At 40.7% G+C, this 19,141-nt stretch overlaps 1 protein-coding gene across 9 annotated transcripts in view; it reads left to right on the top strand.

The window, feature by feature from the left end:
- Positions 1 to 19,141, top strand: part of EBF1 (EBF transcription factor 1) — a 273,573-nt gene that overhangs the window by 165,612 nt on the left and 88,820 nt on the right. For 5 of the 9 annotated variants that reach the window (XM_071814686.1, XM_071814682.1, XM_071814683.1 and 2 more), the window contains exons 7-8: positions 7,255 to 7,336; positions 15,288 to 15,429. In XM_071814686.1, the coding sequence (XP_071670787.1) occupies positions 7,255 to 7,336; positions 15,288 to 15,429 (224 nt within the window). The remainder of the gene's footprint in view (positions 1 to 7,254; positions 7,337 to 15,287; positions 15,430 to 19,141) is intronic. The other 4 variants (XM_071814684.1, XM_071814685.1, XM_065848988.2 and 1 more) reach the window with 1 other exon arrangement.

Below are 19,141 nucleotides of genomic sequence, written 5' to 3' on the forward strand. Positions count from 1 at the left end.
GGTTATTTTGCATTTAGCTGTCATAAACCAGATACACTATGTGTACTCTGTACACAGATGGCATAAGCTCCATCCAACCTTATTTTTTTTTTTCGTGATAGGAAGGTAGCTGCAGTTCAAATTTAATACAAATTTTAGATAATGGAGTTGGGCACAAGTAAGGAGATATAAGAAAATTCAGATTTTTACTACTTTAAGAGAAAAATAAAATATTAAAAAATCAGACCTGAGGGCAAAATTAAATTACAGAAAACGGAGCACTCAAACCTGCCTCTGGACTATTTTTAATTCTGTTTCGTGATGTTGTTTTTTGGTGCTGTTATCTCTTTCTTTTCTTATTAAAAGTCTGAGAGAAGAAACCTAAACAGTCTCTCTGGGATTCTAACTCACTCATGGGAGAAAACGACAAACACACTTTCCCAAACTACTCTAAATTTCTCTGATGCATTATAACTCAGTATCTGAGAAGTCCAAAAGATGCAAGATGAAAAATTGATATGCTGCGCTTCACTGTGCAGAACACACAGACCTGAGGAAAAGCGAGTGGGAACACTTGGCGAAGCGAGCAATGAGTAATTTAAGGCTGTTTTGGGCAGCTCTGCCTTCTGATTTGGTGATTATGTCTGTGCCTCCTTGGCTATTTGCTGTGCTGAGCTGAATATTTACTATATTGATAGCAGCAAGCACTGGCGATGCTGGCTCCAGGAGTCAGAGCAAGTTCACAAAAATAATGTAGACTATTCTGTTTCTGTTATTATGGCATTGCCTGAAGAATCTCAGAATAGACTCTGACTGCTTGACGCTGATTCTTTATGTCATGTTGCCTTCCTTGGACCTTTTCTGCAGTTCAAGGGGAAGATACATATTTTCTAGTAAAATAGATAATTATCCAGGCTTTTGATTTTGGCTTTTTAATTTTTTTTTTATCTTTTTGAAATTTTTTTACTCAGTGAATTGTTTAGCATCACATAGATGCTGATTCCATTTTAAATCAGTGAGAACACGGAATCCGGGGAGAGCAGGTTTAGGTTGTATTTTCTTAATTAGGATGTTCAACAACTGAGGAAGGTTATGTTTAGAAGAGAGTTAGATGACCATATCTGGTGTTTAATTTCTCTTCTGCAGAATAAATTCACTGTTATAAAAATGCCACAAAGGGTAGCTACTGCTGTTTATTGACTAAAGAGCCAAGTAAAATCCAGCTGTGAACATGTGGGTAATAGGAGATTTTCCCCATGTCTCTATTTGATTTCCATGCACAACCTCGTGCTGGTAAATATCAATTGAAGTCTCAATTTTTCTTTTCTGAATAGGGTCCCTGACATGACCAGTAACTTGTATGTGAAAAGGTCTACAAGGAGAGGAAAAACGAACCAAAGCGAACCAAAAGCTACAAAATAAAACAAAAATAAAGCTTTGCAACAACAGACTTGTTAGTAAATGGGAATCCTCAACCCCTAAATGATAAGGCATTTTTCCCCCTCCTTTTTCTGCAGCTATTAGTAGAGCTGGGCTGAGCTCACATTTTCTGTAGTGTAGGAAATGCCATTATTTTGAAAAGTGCTCCCTTCAAGCAGATTTTAAAAATGTTGGAAAATTCAAGAAATTGTTGTTCAAGGAAAAATGTTGTATTTTAGCTTAATTTTTTTAAATATGGGAGTTTTCCACTGTAAAACTGGAGTTTTGATTAGAAGAGTCATCTTGGAAGGGAAAAAATTGGCTTTGTCCTGAAATTTCTAGAGAGACATTTGTACATTTTGATTTTTTACTTTTCCAAATAAAATTGCATGAAACAATGCCTTCCCTCTGTATTTTTATTTTAGTGGTAAATTGCTAATTAGATCTAGCTACCAGGAGGTGCAGTAGAAGTTACTGTTTTAGAGAGAAGTGTGTGAAAAGTGCATTGAAAACCCAAATGAAATGACTGAAGCGCTGTTGGCTTCTTGGTGTCCTGTGGACTCAGCTCTGTATTTGCTTTAGTACTTCTTAGTATTGCCAAGTTTACACCAGAAATAAAACACCCATCAGATACTGTTTGAGACAACTGTATTTGTGTTATCACATCCCCAGCATCCTCTGTTGCTGGGAGAGCAACCAAAGAGAGGAGATGGGCTGGTTCTGCGAGTTCCTGGAGTACGTGAGTGGTACCTTTGTCTCCATCGATACTGCTTGTATATTTAAATTTATGCACATATTTAGTGCTCTGCTGAATTGCTGTGTCCTACAGAATGAACATGCAATCCCGTTATCTGATGGACTAATTGTTGCACTGGACCATGTATTTTGGTTTTACTAATTTTGCAAACCCGCATATACTTACTGCTGTGTTTCATCCAGGGGTCTAAAGCCGCCCTCTTCTATCAAATGCATTTATACCTCAGAAAAGGTGCATTTTGTGGAGTTTGTTTGCGCTAGCCATGTTTAAGTTGTATAATGGGCACTCACTTTCTGGACAGCCACTGCTCTGGCTGACCTTGGCAGCACGACAGCTGCCGTATTTTCACATGGATGAACTGTTCTTGAACAACTTCTCCAATGTATCAGGAACAAACTAGCTTTTCTTCAGCATCAGGAATGCAGTGGGCCTTCTTTCCAACTATTTTTTTCTCCTTCCACAGACATATTTATTGTGGCAATGGCAAGAAAATCCTAATGCTAAGCCTTCGTGTTTGGGCGCCTTTAAATTTCCTTCGGGGGAGCGACAGAAGAGCCAAACTAGATCATGTCAGAGCTTGCTTTCTTTAATTTAACTCTTTGTTTTTTTGTTAATAAACATGGGTATTAATTTGTAGTGGCAAGAAATGTAGGAAGGCAAAATCCTTTTAAATCTTTATTGCTATTATTTCCATGCCTGCTGTACTTATTTAATTTAAATCATTGTGGTAGTTAGCAGTGGCAAAAAGTGGGATGCTGATGGGGATTGAACATGCGAAGAGTTTGCAGTGTGGTGGACTAGATGGCCAGTAGTGAATGGCAGGAGTGTTTTATACAAATGTAGGGACCTCCAGCTGGTCGTGTGCTCACTGGATCCTTCGGCTGCACGAGGGGAATCAGAGCATGGAGGGACAAGGGACGAGCTGGGGTCAGAAGTAGCCATGTGGGAAGGCAGCGGGGACAACCAGGGAGCTCAGGCTGGGCTTGGTGGGAGTGCCTCACTAACATGGAGTTAGAGGGTAATGGTGAGAGCACAGTCTGCTGACACCAAAACCTTTTTGGGGATGAAGCACTTTTGTTAGAAAAAAATTCATCATCTCCAGAAATTAATTTTCAATCAAGTTGTGAGAAAGGAGAGAATACTCCCCAATGAGCCAATAACCCATTTTTATGCCTGGCATACAGAAGCTCAAGTTAATTTTGGGCCTAATTCAGATCAGAGTTTTGTATTTAACTGAAGGTTATATTTCTACATTGGTCCTTGCGACTGATTAGAGATCAGTAGTACAGTGCTGTGGCATGGATGAACTGCTCAACAACTTCAGTCCGTGAGTAGTTTTTGCAGCCTGCACTGAGCTGCATCTTAGCACATCTTAATCTAAAATTAACAGGTTTTCTCCAAAACTGCACTCCCATACCCTCCAACCATGTCTCTGTGGGTTAAGGGGTGAAGCACAGAGTCCTGTGATTTAATAGCAATCTAAGACAGTAAATACAAGTGCTTTGTAAAGTGTGCATGTTTCTGGACCCGAGCCCACTTGTGTGGCACTGGCTTGTGTTTCTCTGCTCCATATGCACCAATTCTTCTCACACCAGGCATGTTAGTAGTCAAGAAGGGAGTCAGAAAATGTGTGTTTGATTCGCGAAAAAAATAAACCTTCAATGGTAGCAATAAGTATAATTGCTGACTGAGTCTTGTGTGACAGAAGAGCTGGTGTTCAGTGAGCACATAAGTTTGGAGAGAGAGTTGAAGATTTTATTGACACTTCTGTGTTTTGCAGATTTTTTTCATCTTGGAAATGAATGTCAGACCCCAGTGGTTAGCATTAATGCTATATATCCTCTGTGGTTAGTATTAATGCTATACAGCCCTGCCAAAGGCGGATAAAGTTAGAACTGAAAAAAATAACCCACAGTGAAGAAGTTAGATGCAAACAAACAGGGATGGAGGTTTATGCCTACAAAGAGCTCAGCTCTGTTGGCACTTCTCCTGGACCAGTCCTGTCAACCTAAATCTGAATGATTTGCAGAGTGAAGTGTTGGTAATGACCAAGGCTGTCAGGACTGGACTCAAGGTGAAGAAGGCATCTGAAGAAATGTTTTAAAGCACAAACCGAGACTGGGCTGAACCCCGTGAATCAAACTGGTCCACTCTACCCTTGTCCTAATCTGTTCTCATCCGCTTTTCTGCCAAAGCTGGGGGAGACCGTCAGCCGGCACGCACCATGCCAGCTCGGGAGCTGCTCAGCTCTTGCCCAGACAAGCGTGGGACGCTTTCGTGTAGCCAGGAGGACTCCAGCCCTGGTGTGTTCCAAAACAAAGCGCAGCCTATAGTTTGTTTTGTCTTTCAGTGGAATAAAAACATGGCGCTTGGCAGAATGTGTTCTGTAAACTGGCGGCTTTTTACTTAAAATGCAGGGAGTGGACTTGGCTGTGTCAGATTGGTGTCTTGAAAATGCCTCTGAAAATACTGATGGTTTTTAAGTTATTTTTTCTGGAGTTGATTTAATTCGAAGGAAGTTTTGTTTGTTTGCTTGTTTGCCTGATATTTTTTTGGTAGGCTAAAATAGATAAACTTCATTTCTTCTGTAGTTTATTTTGATGAAACTTCTGTAGAATGTGGCGCAGATAGCACAGTGCAAATGCAGTTAGACTTCAAAACTTTGGGTTAGAGTTTGCAGACCCCAGAAACCAACTCTTGTATTTCATAGTGATTTTCAAAGACTTTGAGCTGACATGAGCTCGGACTTCAGGAGGGGAGGTCCAGTCTTTCTCCAAAGAGCTTCATGAAGGGCTTTCCATCTCTTTTGGGGCCCTCGTGTCAACCTGCCAACCCCCATTGCCCAGAGCTCATGGGTGCTGTGCAAAGCCAGATTTGAAGGCACTTCCCATGCTTACATGGCTGACGCTGTTTTTCAGTGCAGATATTTTTAACTATTCCATGTCCTAGCCCTGCTGAGGGCTGAGATGTTGCTCCAGGGCTGTGACAGACCAGGCGAGCAGCTGCTGGGCTCGGTACTTGGCTAAGCCACCAAAAATCTCCTGGCAAACCTGGGGCAGCACCAGTTTCTCCCCAAAGAGCAAGTGGCTCTGAGAGGCTTTGCCACATAAAGGCCCATTGGAAGCTGTAGGCACCAGCTGACAGGGATGTCTTTGCCTCCCAACAGATGGCCAGGCTTTTTATTTCAGCAAGCAATCTTGCATGGAGGGGTGGTCTCTGGATCCTGCCAGCATTTTCCAGACAGGGCCAGCTTAGGGCAAAAGGGATCTGATGTCCATGCCCTTCATAGCTCATGAGCCTAAACGACGGGCTGTTGACAGGAAAGCTATAATCTAGAGTGTAAGATCCTGAACTCTTCCCACTTTTAGTTTTTCTTTGGCGGAGCTAATGCCCTATTTGCTTGTCTCTCAAAATCCATTCTGGCGCGAGTACAAACCCTCTCCTGGTGGCAAGCAGTTGTCTGGATTTGAGATGCCAAGATTTGTGCTGACAGCTCCTTCTACACAATCTGAGTCAGGCTGTCACAGCTGCCCATTAGAGGCTTAAAAAGACACACACACCTACAACAAATAGCACCAACTTTCCATCATTGAATATCAGAACCTGCTTGATGAAAAAAAAAACGTAATGGCTTACACTGCTTGATTTTAGTGTAAACAAACAGTGTCTCCAAACCCCTGTTCAAGTGTGGTAGCTATTTATTTTATGTTGATTGCTTGCTCTTATTTAGGAGCACAGGTCTAGAAGGGACTTCCTGGCTCAGGAGATACAGTCCTTGATAATCCCAGGCATCACATATTATAATTCCCCTCGTAACCTTATTTTTCTTCATGGAAAACAGTCTGTTGTAGTTTCAATTTGTCTTCACAACCATTTGCCTACTATGATTTTCTTGGCATGGAGGAGCAAGCACCAAAACACCTCATTGAGGGGCAGCACCACAACTAGAGTGGGGCAAAGAATGCTGCTCATCAAAGAGGGATTTTCTGGAGCTGTTTTCTGTGTAGTTTTGCCTTTCTTGGTGGCAGCGTGTGCAAATTCTGCTGATCTAGCATTCAGATTGAGTGCTAAAAGATGGATACTTGCAAAAGTTAAATTTCCGATTTAAAGTAAACCAGAATCAAACAGTTCTGTGCTCTGCTTTTTGTGTATGGAGACAAGTCAGATTGACTTCTGCTTAGTCAACTGATGGTTGTTGCAAGTGTAATGCTGCTCTGTCTGGATGTGCTAGGTTTTAAACTTACTGTAGGATTAAATTTTGCATGCCCGAGCTTTAGTAGACCTTAGTCTGTAGTTTACTTTGGACAAAAGGTTGATAAACTTTGGCTCTCAGGAAGGAAGCATGGAATCTGAGACTCACTATTATTCATTGACTTGTCTTTATGAGTTTACAGTCCACTGATGCATAACACTGAAAGAAATATTTTCAGTGAAATGTTTGCTTTTTTCGTTGGCTTTGTAAAATGCAATGTCTTTTCTAGGAGGTATATGTCAGGGTCATATAGCTACTTCAGTGAACTGTGTATGGTCAGGAAATAGACTGCACTGAAAAGATTTCATTTTTCTGTGAAGTCAAGCTTTTAACCAAGACTTCCCTCTTTCTCCTTTCAGGGTTTTGATCTCCCACTAACCACTATTTGAACATTAATTTTATGCAGAAGCAGGGGTAATTGTGGAAGGGAAATCTCAACTCTATGGAACGTTTTCAGTATTTTTGTATTAAAATTTGCACACAACAGTGAACTTGTAAAACAAAACCCCATTTATACATAAGGGAATTTTCTTGGCTGACATTTTTCTGTCCTCTTTTGCTGTGCTGACCATTTAGTGTGTTAGAGGGTTTGACTCTGCAAACTTTAATGGCTATGACACAACTGATCTATTTACTTAATGCTTAAATGTTTACGACGTGCTTACATATTTTGCTGGATTAAAGCCCATGCAAGCTCTGCTCCCTCTTTGGATGGTCAGTGGGATGATTTGTCTGAGTTGGGAATATTAATGCAAATAAGGCTTTGTTGGACTGAATGTGTGGATGTTACATAGTACTACTACGCACTGTTTGTAAGATGTTAATGTCCATTTCTATTTCTCCACAGGTTCTTCTTGAAATTTTTCCTCAAATGTAACCAAAATTGCCTAAAAAATGCAGGAAACCCTCGAGATATGCGTCGATTCCAGGTCAGTCGGGCACGCTTCCTCCTTTAAAAATCAGCGGCTGTTAGGGACACAAGTACTTTGACCCAAACTAACCTAGTAATTCACTGAAAGATGCTAAAACCATAAGGTCACAGAGTATTGCTTGAGGACTTCTTGTCACAGCAGAATTGGCAGGAAGTAGTTGGATTTTCTTGCTCTGGACGAGAGAACTCTCGAAGATAACGTCATCTCCATGGGAAGCGAAAGCATGGAAAGGAAAAATCGGAATGACCTCATTATTGTTTTAGGTTATGGGGCTACCCTGCTCCGAGATATTCCCTTCTGCTGGGGGAACTATTTGCCTTCATCTAAACACAAAGCGAACACTATATTTATTGGAAGGGGCAGAGAAGGGTATAAGAGCCATTAATAAAATCTATCTCATGACTGCACTTCAGCAGTTCTTCTTCAGCACTGTTAAAGACTCATAAACACGTATCAATAGGATGAAGGTCCATCCCAGTAGTCAGCTCTTAGAAAAAACTACTGTTGGGTGTATCTCTCTTGGGATGTTTTGGGCTGGTATTTCCCTGCCATTGCAGCATGTGGCAGTGGGGCTTGGGAGCTGTAGTATGAACACAACTTCAGATGGCCAAGGACATATTTTATGATACACCTATGTCCACAATCACTTTGGGATTAAGTATGCCACTGTCCCATGGGAAGATGGTCTGGACTTGCCTTCCCCAGTGCTGGCAGCAGAGTGATGTACATGGTGGCAATGCTGAGAAATAGTTGCTTCAACCCGCTTACTGAAGATGTGGTTGCCTTGATTGCCAATAATGCTTTACCCAAGTACGTGCTGAAAAATATTGGGATAGAGAGCCAAAGGACCTTCTCTTTTGATGGGAAGAGTGTATATAACCCATGGAGAAAACACGATAGAGTCATTCAGTGGGGATTTGCCTCAGGCATCTGAGGGAAAAACAGGAGATCTGTCCCAGAAACTTCATGGATCTCTGAAGAAAGACATTTCCAAGAGTTGGCTGTTTTCTGTGGTAGCTCAGGACCTTGTTTGCTGTCTTTTTCAGCACTGTAGCACTTAAATAAAAGTGCTAAATGCTATGTAAATGGCAATATTATTTATATGTAGAACATGTGTCTTTTGTTGGACTGCTTAATTGCAATAATGCTGGAAGGCAGAAGGGTGTTATTTGCCCCTCCAAGCATAGCAGTGCAGAGTGAGGAGATGTGGCCACAGGGATTAAATTAATCAGTATAAGAGCTGGCATTAGCGTGGCAGAGCCCTCAGCTTCTCACCCCACACTCCTCCCTCCATCACATTTCTCCTGTGATTCGAGAGGGCATTATCACTGAAGGAGAAAGAGGTAAAAGGACTCTCACCAGCACAGGGGTTTAGGCCAAGCAGTCGCCCCTGGGGCATGTCAGATCTTGCTTCACAACATGTACACTCTACTGGGTTTGTGCTCGTCGAGGCTCGAGGCTGATTTTCATATGGTAATGCCTTTTCGTGTTCTCTCAGAACAGCAATCAGGAGTCTGTGTCGGCGAGTAGGTAGGACATAGGAAAGGTTGTTGGTCTCTTGACTTGTAAAGACATTCTGTCATACAAACCCAGCTTCACAGCAGTTGAGCTTTCTGCGTGTAAACAGAGACTGCTTAATTACACAGGTCATGTCAATTAGTGTGACCTTAGCATTTTCAAGAAATTAATCACTTTCAGCAGAGCGAACCACTCATGCTATAATACAGGGTGGTACTGAAGCTTGCAGCATCCTGTTAAGTGCCCAGGCTTATTGTTCTACAACAGCTGCTTTTTTTTCTTTTGTTGTTTTTGTTTGTTTGTTTGTTTATTTTGGGGTTTTGTGCTTTTTTGTTGTTGTTGTTGTTCCTCTTTTGTTGTTGTTGCTTTGTTTTGTTTTAATTTTGAACTTGTTGCTCTTTTAGAAACAGACTTCTTAAAATACAGCAGCCAGAGTCTTCAAAGTCCAGGCTTCATTTGTCATTTCTTAGGGTGGAAAGGACCAAGCCTACACACAGTACCTCAATCATATGATGCACCTGGATGTCTGAGACAATGTTGTATAGGAACCAAGTGAAATCTGCGGTCCTGTAAAGTCAGTGGAGGGTTTGCTGTCAGCTGCCTTTGGAATATTGCAAGTGACTTACAAGGTCTCTAATAGTTATGCCAAAGTTCTGGTTAAAAGTGATGAGAGTAAGATATTTCCAGATTCTTTCAGAGTAGTAGAATATTCTGGTAACAAAAGAAAAAAACGAGACTTCCCCTTCCTTTACTTCATTCCCCCATCTGTGCTGGACTGTTAAGCTGCCCAGAGATTTGTCAGTCTTTTAGCCATGGTATCCGATTCATCAGTGCCCAAAAGTTGCTAGAAGTTGTTAGAATGCACATTATGGTTTTGGTCGAAGAAATGGTGAAGGGCCAGGGACATGAGTCTTGCACTATCTAAGCATGGGTCCTGTGAAAAATGTGCTTTCTTGTCATTTTTTGGTATTTTTATCCTGCAGCAGGGAATTGTCTGATTGTCATATGGTATGAGAGGTTAAGAAAATATAGGGAAGAGGCAGAGTATGTGTTGATTCAGATAACCTGTGTGGGAAAATTCATTCAGACTCATCTAGGGATAAGTTAGGAATTTTTATCCTGAATGTTGTGTGCAAATGTAGCAGTGTGATAAGCCTTCACCTAAAATAAGTTGTGGGCCTGGAAGGAAATGCATTTCTCTGTATGTCTGAGATGTCCAGGTATGTGACAATGGGAATGGTGACGAGTGCCCGCAAAAATATGTGCTGGAGCAGTGCTGGCCCTGGCTGTGTTAGATGTGTTCCTATTAGCAGGAGATGGTCAGAGAGGAAAGTCAATTATTATGAAGGAACTCAAGTTGAGTGTTCAGTTGTGCTACAGACTCCCTGCTTGTCCTTGAGAAAATCATTTTATCACTTGTGTTTCATCAATTGCAAAAAATGATTGGTGATATCACGTATTGTCACCTTTGTCCAACCTTGCCTTTTTATTCCAACAACCCCATGGAGCAGATGCTCAGTCTGGTTTTGCATTCTTCATCACAATAAGTCATCAGTCTTGGTTGGATGAGCTGTAGTGCCCCAGTTAGTGGTGGTAATGATAATACCTAGGAGAAGGCATCATCGGTGAACTCAGCCCAGATTTTATATTTCGGCACTAAGAATTCATTCATACAACCTAAACAGTTTTGCATGTTATTGTAATTGTTACTGTAATTAATGAAACCCAGGTGCCCTAGTTATCTTGTTGTTCGTGTTTTAGTACAATTGCTTGCAAACTGACACATGTCAAGCTTTAATTTAGAGGAAACTTTTCAGACTGAGTCACTGCATAAAGCCCCAGACATTCATTTATTATGAAAACCTTGAAAGTCACTTAGAAATTGCCATGCTATTTGATTCTGTTACCACAACCTCTTCCTCAGCCTAGGCTGCTAGTTTGCCTCCATGGGACACTGCCACTCATGTTTGAATTGAAACCACTTGTGTCTTATTGCAAATTTGCATAAGAGACAGAGATGATGCTTCATGAATCCCAGATAATGGAATTTGGACATGCAAGGCTCCATCCCCAGAGAAGGGAAAGGCAAAAAAAAAAAGCCTGATTTAACAAGGTAATTAAGTGCCTGGCCTGTCCTTGAGCACATGAGCAAAATTACTGAATGTATTCTACTTATGTGCTTAAAGTTAGGTGACTTTTAAAGCGTCTCGTTAAATCAAGAGTGATTTTTAGTCACTAGAATAAAGAAGTCAACACACCAGAGGAAGAAGTCACCAAGTGGTGCTGAAAATAAAGGTGTTGCTCAAGCCTTTTCTGCATTACTTTCAGAAGAGCAGCAAACACTGGAGTTACAGGTTTAACAGTAATGACACACTTCAAACTAGAAATAATCTTAATTCTCTCTGCTTTTGCCACTGTATGTTGGGGACATCGCAAAAATATCAGCTCCCTCACCTTACATCGGAGAAAATTGAAAGCACAAGGAATGTGCTATGTCTTAATCAGTTAGCAGAGCTTAATGGGCTGTGGTTAAAAATGAGGAGTCATGCAATGCTTAATTTTGATGTATTAGGTGAGGTACTATAACAAATAAACAGGCCGAGCGCTAAACGTGGATAAATAGCTTGATCTCCAGGCTCCTGGTCTCCGAATGTGGTGTTTTGGTTTTGTTTTTTTTTTAAACTAAGCTCAAGTTTTCACAAACTGAACTATTTAATGGCAGGCAGGATAATTCACAGAGCCGTGGTACGTTAGCGCGGTTGATAGTGCCAACTTCATTGAAGAAAGTTGTAAACCAATGTGTTTCTTTCATACCTCTGTCTCCCCTGGTGTTGATACAGGATTTAAATTCAAAATCTATGAAGGGATAAAGCTCAAGCTCAAAATCATTTTCCATGTTTGCCTGTCCCAAATTAAAACTGTGTTTTGTTGACAAAATTTGGAAAGGTTTGAGATTTGGCAGACCTGGTTATCCCTGTGCTTACATTAATGTGTCAGCACCTCATTAATCATTTATTAAACTGTAGTGTGCCTTTCCCTCTTGCTATGGTCTGTGTTTTAGGATGTCTCAGAGCCCATGCCATATATACTTTGGCTCTCCCCTCCCCCTAATTTTATGATTTCTCCACAAATTAGTTTTAGTATGTCCTTTAACTTGAACATATCCAAGTCATTTCAAAATCAAAATGAGGAGAGTGCAGTATTTTTTTAGATTAAAAAATATGAGGAGAACTTGTAACTCTGTAAGTGCTCTGTAGCGATCCAAATATGTAACTGTGTCACACAATATTCAAGGTGTATTTTTTAGGGCCATTAATATTTTCTTAATGCGGTGTATGTTCAGTATACCCATATTAATGAGATTTTGTATTTAAAGAATTGAGTAATGAGCGTGTGGTGCATCTTACAGGTGCACTATGAATAATCTTATTTTCTTTCAAACAGATACATAAGAGTAACCACACTTTTTTTTTATGCGTTTCCTGACACTGAAAAGAGTTTCTCTTGAGGATTCCTTTTATAGATTCTTCTGCTAACGACACCGAAGAACCACACCAATGTGGTCTCTTTGTAGTAAATCAAACTCTCTGTTCAGGAGGTGGGTAAGGAGACACTGTTAAGTAATTCAAAGTACGTTACATCAACAGTTTTGGAAACCCAAAGAGGGAAAAATTAAAGGTAGATTTACTCACATAAAACTGACCTCACTAGGATTTTTTCCTTGAGTTCTTCCGTAGAAAGGTGCGTGTATAGTGACAGCTACTTATATCTACAATTGTCACAGGAACCTACCTTGCTATTATTACTCTTGACTCATTAGTTTTCTGGAGTCCTATTTCTAGAAATGTTTAAAAGTTTGCATTTCAGCACAGGATTGATCAGCTTGAGTAGGAAATCTGTGTGTACCTATATTGTTTTAGGATTGGGGAAAATATTCTATGTTGTAGCCATTGTTATTTATTGTAATAGTGTTAATTTTCAGATGTGTCTAAGCAGATCCATTGCAGAATATAAGGAGCTGGCAGGAATCATGGAGCCTTGACAGGCAATGCCAGCTAAGGATTTGGCTTAAAATCCCAGTTGCAAAGAATTTACAGTGGTTGCAAGTGCACAAATAAGATTGCAAACCCTGAGCCACTTACTATAAGATCATATTTTATTGAAAATATCATAAACTTTATTCTATCCCTCAGGAATGCAATGGATAAATTACTTTTTAAATCCCTTTTGGAATTTTATATATAGGGCTTGGGGTTTTTTTGCCTTTAGTTTGATTTCAGAAAAATTTACCTACAGTGTTTGGTGCTTTCTTTTTCCCAAATTTCCGTCTGTAAGAGCTCTTGAATAATTTATTCTGTGTTTTAATATCTTTCACTTAAAACACGCACAAAAATCTATTGCCTGGAACGCCATTCTGAGGAATGGTTTTAGGATACTTCAGACGTAACCTGCTCTTCTTTGTATTCCTCTTTTTACAGACAAAGACCTTGCGATGAGCTATGGGCAGTTTTGCTTACTTTATATTTTTGAGTGTTTTATTTGGTGGTCAGCAGGAGTTGGAAAATTTTTCATTTACCTTTTTTTCAATCTAATTCAAAAGATGAAATTGAATTGTTGTAAGCAATCCTTTAAGTGTCCCCATTTGACCAACTTTGAGAGGCAGCAGCTTCCTGAGAGAGTTGAAGCAATGTTTGCCAATCCTTGTAAAGCATTTCACCTCTTCAGAGGCTAAAGCCTCTCAAAACCAAGAACAATTAAAGCGAGAGCCTTTCAGAGTGACTGGGGAATTCAGCAAAATAAATCAGAAATCCTCTGCCGTGGCTCTGGAGGCTTGCCTCATTATAAGAGCAGATCTATTAGCCCCCTTGCCATTGTCTTTCATTTCTCAAGTGAGGTGATTCTAATTAAATTAATCTGCATGTCAATCTATCGGTGATCAATCAAAAGGGCTGAGGTCCCCCTTTGCGGCAGTGTGCTTGCGGCTGACAGGGGCTGATAATGGAGGAAGAAATAAACTGTCGAGCAAAGTTAATTAGTCAACATAATAGGTGGATTAAACAGGAGCTGCTGATTGCTGTTTCACATGTCGAAGCATGAGGTGGGAGCTGAAACTGCAATTAACAGACAATTATTATATTTGGTTGTAAGAGGTCGCATGAATAAACATATCTCTGTGGGTTTCAGTTTTTAATCCCTTTCCCTGTTTAATGTAAGGAGAAGTGTAGGTCATTTCTTATTGTTTTAGTCGAAGTTCTCAAAGGCGACACGTGCCCCTGGCAAACCAGCACAGCCAGCTGAAGGCCAGATCTTTGCCTGGGGTAAAACCCTTGGAATGCCGTACTTGGTTGGGAAGAGGCTGTGGGAGGGGGTGACTGGATGAAAGCCAGGGAGGCTGTGAGGTTGCTTGGTCTGAGTGTGGTGGGAGGAGACCTGGTGTGATGAGCTCCCAGCTCTGCCAGGGACTTGTCCCATGCACCCTTCTGTTTCCTCCTTGATATTTCATGACTCCAGTGCCCTCAGCCTGAACAGGGTTCTCCTATAGGATGATGCCTGCTGGGCCTTAAGGTTGAGACATCCCTTTGGACCCCTCTGAGTAGCTGGGTCTCCTGCTCTGGACCCAACATGTACCTATCTGGCTCCCACTGGATTGGCTCCTCTCCCACCCCAGGCTGCTCTAGGGAGCAGAACTGTGGGATCCTGCCTCTGGGGTGGTGCTTCTGTCTCCCTCCCCTCGCCTTAAACCAAATCCCAGGTGTTGACATTGAGATAAGTTGAGAAACACAAATAATTCCAATGCTGCATGAATAGGGTTGTGTTCTCCAGATCAAGACCCCACTGTCAAGCGTGCGTGTGTACACAAACGTGCCTATATGTACTCCTGAAGATAGAACTCGGGAGAAATTTGGGCAAGTCCAACAACCTGTAGTGAGTGTACTGGGGCGGGGGGGGGGAGGGGCGGGCAGGGAGGCATGCAGCAACTCTCATTACAACTTCACAAAATACACTGTTGTTTTCTTTTATTCTGAATTGATTCTCATTTGCAATGTCAACAGCTCTATCTACTTCAGCATGGAAACTGAAGGATAATTTAGGGTGAAACACAGCTGCCCTTGTATGCAGGGGAAAAAATACTTAATAAAGATCCTCTTGTTAAAATGATGGTTAACAGTGTGCCGTCTGCCGTGCAGCTACAAACTCTGCAATTTGACTTAAAACTGCATCAAAAGCTTTCGATGCCAAAGACCCACTCATCAATAGCGTCTCTTGTTAGATTTGTACAGCACAAGCACCAGTTATTATGTGAAATAGCTATGCAATTTTCTACAGCTCCCAGCTGTTATTTATTTAACTGAGTTTATTATACTGTGTGCTTCTTAAAAAACATACAGATATGTCCAAATTTACGTCCATTTTGCTCTTGTGTTTGCAGGTTGTGGTGTCTACAACGGTCAATGTTGATGGCCATGTGTTGGCAGTGTCGGACAATATGTTTGTACACAACAATTCCAAGCATGGGCGGAGAGCTCGAAGACTCGATCCCTCGGAAGGTACGCCTTCTTATCTGGAACATGGTAGGCATATAATTTTCATTGGTTGGCATTGCTACTTTAAATGTAGTTTTATTTGGTTTGTTTCTCTGGCTTCTGGTTTCAAATTGTCCTGTAAAAGTTTATACCTTTGGGACCAGATATTTTGAAGAGACTGCCCTTCAGACCAAAGCAGGAATTTTTCAAGTAGGTCAGTGATAAACGCAGTGAAATGACAAACCAGTAAGCGAACATGGGTGAAGAGTTTGTCCTGCGGTGGTTTGAGCTTTTCCAAATTGCCTTGATTCTTGATTGTGTATCAAAAGCATGTTGCATATATTCCGAAGGGATCAGCACCCAAGTTTCAGATTGGATTTCTTCTGTCTATAGAGAGCTGAGCTCTCCGGGAGATCCAGCTGTTTCTTTGAATTGCCCTAAATGAAAGCAGAGCCCTCTTGGAAATCCATCTGCTTACTCAAGCCATGGACGAGTGCTCTCCTATGGCTCCAGCTGTGCCAGCTGAGGAAGCTGCTCTTCCCTACACACCACAGCTGCTTGTCTCTCCTCCCTGCTGCAGGCTGTTCTCCACCATGGACATGCCAGCTAAGATGGTTGATTGCTCTCTAGCCTTCTTCAATCCAAAGAAGTTCATTAAATTTAAACCATTTAAATAATAACTCTTCGCAAATCTACTTTATTTTTCTGAACTTATTGGAAGAGAAATGGTACAAGGCAATTTGTCTGGCTTTTCTGAAGGGACGGTAAAGCCCGGGAAGGGTGGGATGGGGGCACGTGGCTGGGAGCAGCCTGGGGGACAGTCATCTTTTCCGTAAGATCAGCTGATCTTGGAAAAGAACATCTGCTGGTGGCTGTAGGTGCTTAAAATGGGAGTTGTTGAGTGCAAATGTACTTAGAAAAATATGGATTTGATTAATGTTTTGTTTTGCTCTTTGTCCTCAAAGCTGATGACTACTACTGAAAAGCAAAACAGAGGGCATTTCACTCCCCTCTCCCTGTTCCAGCTTGGTAGAATAGCTCTTTGTCTTCAAAGCTGTTTGTAATCCTAAATTCAATAGGTGCTTCCTCCCTCTAAGAGATGTGTATCCTCAGCTTCCATTGAAGTAGTTGAGTGTAGAAGGCTCCAGTCCTTTTTGCTGGTTTGTTTCACAAATATTTGCCAGGGATCTGATGAATAATTAAATAGATTTTTCCAAAGAGTGTAAAGAAACCAGATAAAATTTTCTCTGGGAAAGCTAATGCCACTCAGAAAAAATGTTAACTAGATATGTTGAAAGAAATTATTAATACTGAGAAATGGGCAAATGTGTGGGTTTCTACTACTCAGTGAATTCCTGTGGAAATAGCTTTCTATTCTGTTTATGCTTTCAGGCATCAGTCCTGCAAGCACTTATGCATATATTTAAGATTATGCACACATATGGTCCTGTTGGGATCAATGAGGCTTCTTGTGTCAGTAGAGTTGAGGGTATTGATAAGTGTTTGCAGAATCGGGTCTGTAGTTCACACTTACTAACCTAAAATTCTTAGCTCAGCAGCGTTTCTCATTATATAAACATAACTTACATCTGTATTTATTTAGCTCTAACTTTTTATGTAGGCTATGAGCCATTTTCAGCCATAATTCATATTATAGAATTTTTTTTCATTCTGCCAACGACCTAATTTAATAAACAAACCACTGCTGTAATTTTTGCTGTATTTTTGTAAGGAATGTATGAACTCTGTCTTTATTAATTAGCAGAAGGCAGAATATTACAGAAGGAAACTTCTCTCTATTCAACTTTGTAATCTTTCCATTAAGCCTAGTCTTTCAACAAAACACTCCTATTTTTTACTTGAATTCCTACTAAAGTAGATGCCATATATTTTTTCTCAATTGCAGTCTTCTCAGTGCATGCTTTTGGTCAAGGCAATACTTACTTTCTCATACATAAATATTCTTCTTTGCATGCCTGATGTAATAGCAAATCATTTTACTACAGTTATCATTCTCATTCCTGCTACCTGAGGGATTATGTTAGCAAAAAGAAACAAAAGAAGGTAATGTTATGCTTACATATCCACACAAACCCTAGTTACTGTGCCAGCATTAAAAGTCAACATCTGCAAAATATCTCCATGTGTATATTTTGTGGGAAAGGTGATTTTTCTAATCTGCTTTCTCAGGCACTTCTCAAGCAACCTCATAAAGCAACTAGTAAATTCTTACTTTTGAATAGCGACCTCCACACTACAAATTGCACTCATCCCAATGGCTCGGTGGAGTCTTTCTTTTTAACCTAAATCCTTCAATCCAGCTCTCCAGGAATTCTATGCACGCTTGAGTCTAAGAGACAGGAAAAAAAATGATAAAAAATCCACAAACTGTCTTAGATGTTGTTATTAGGTCTCTGAAATACTTAACTGAATGAAAAAAAAATAGAAAAAATCTCAGCTGGGCTTAATGCTATTGAATTTTGGGCAACCACCACGAACCTTAGACCCATTGGAACAGACAACAGTTTCCCCCACTGAAATTAATTTTTACTTTTAGTTGGAGTCCTGAAGTATATTATTTTTCTTCAGGTTTGGAATTTTTATCTTGGATAATATCTTCAGGTGTAAGTAGCAGAGACAGTTTATTTGCCTTTCCTCTTTCCAGCTCCTCTGCCTCCATCAGGGGAGGCTGGATTGACCTGAGCAGTAGCTGTAAACGGTGACATGCGAAGCTGACTTAGGCTTGGCGAGTTTGGCTCGGGTTTATCGCTCTGGTGAGCAACTTCTGATCACAGGTTTTTAAATACTGGGATCTAACTATCATATGCCCTTGACCAAATGTATTACAGTGTACTTTTCTAGACGTTTAACTCTTTAACACAAATATCTGATGGCAAGAGAGAAGAATGCCTGACTGTGTGCGGACTGGGGAAAGGGGAGGGGAATGTAGCAAGAAAGTGTGCTTGTGGCCTGGTTTAGTTAGACAATATCCATCTTATTTTCCCTCACAAAGTTGTTTTGGGACAACGTGCTCTTAAACATGAAGTTGCGATTTATGTGACACCTAAAAGAGACTTTGAGTGCCAAAAAGCTGGGAAGAACGCTTCACCTCCCAAGCCACTCAGGAGCCTGGTGTCTCCACATTTGGGTTTTACCATCTCATTAGCAGGTAGCCTGGATTATTTTTGGGACATCCAACACATCTCTATTTATACCTTGCTTGTCAGACTGTAATATGAAAGTTCCTTTTCGTAGCTCATCTCTCTGAATATAGCTAGGAACCTAGATCATGTTTCCATATCCACACAGTACTCCTTGAAACCAGTGTGTTAAGAAGCCCATATTTCAAATAAATATATTCATCTTTCAAAAGTAATAGCTGGCAGAGGTCAATTATTTTGTATATCTCTATGTGGTATAAATAGGGTAAGCCATGGTAATCTGTGGTGTTCAATAATTATCACTTTTTCATTCACAAATAGTTGGATCCTCACTTGTTTTATATTTATGGTAAACCAGAAAGCCAGTGTGGTTGACCTTTCTAAATTGTACATATATAGTAAGATGTATAATGTATAGCAAATAGGCCCCAACCAGTAGAATATATTTCAGCTTGTAGTTCGTCCCAGGGTGTCAATTTTAAGAGCAAAATCTTTCCAATGTGATTTAAGTGAGTAGCTTATGGAAGGGGGGAATTCTGGCAGGGTTTGCCACAATCCTTTTCAAGTTTACCAGCATGAAGTCCACCACTGCAGATGTC

The sequence above is a fragment of the Patagioenas fasciata genome, chromosome 14 (assembly GCF_037038585.1).
Source record: "Patagioenas fasciata isolate bPatFas1 chromosome 14, bPatFas1.hap1, whole genome shotgun sequence".
NCBI lineage: Eukaryota > Metazoa > Chordata > Aves > Columbiformes > Columbidae > Patagioenas > Patagioenas fasciata.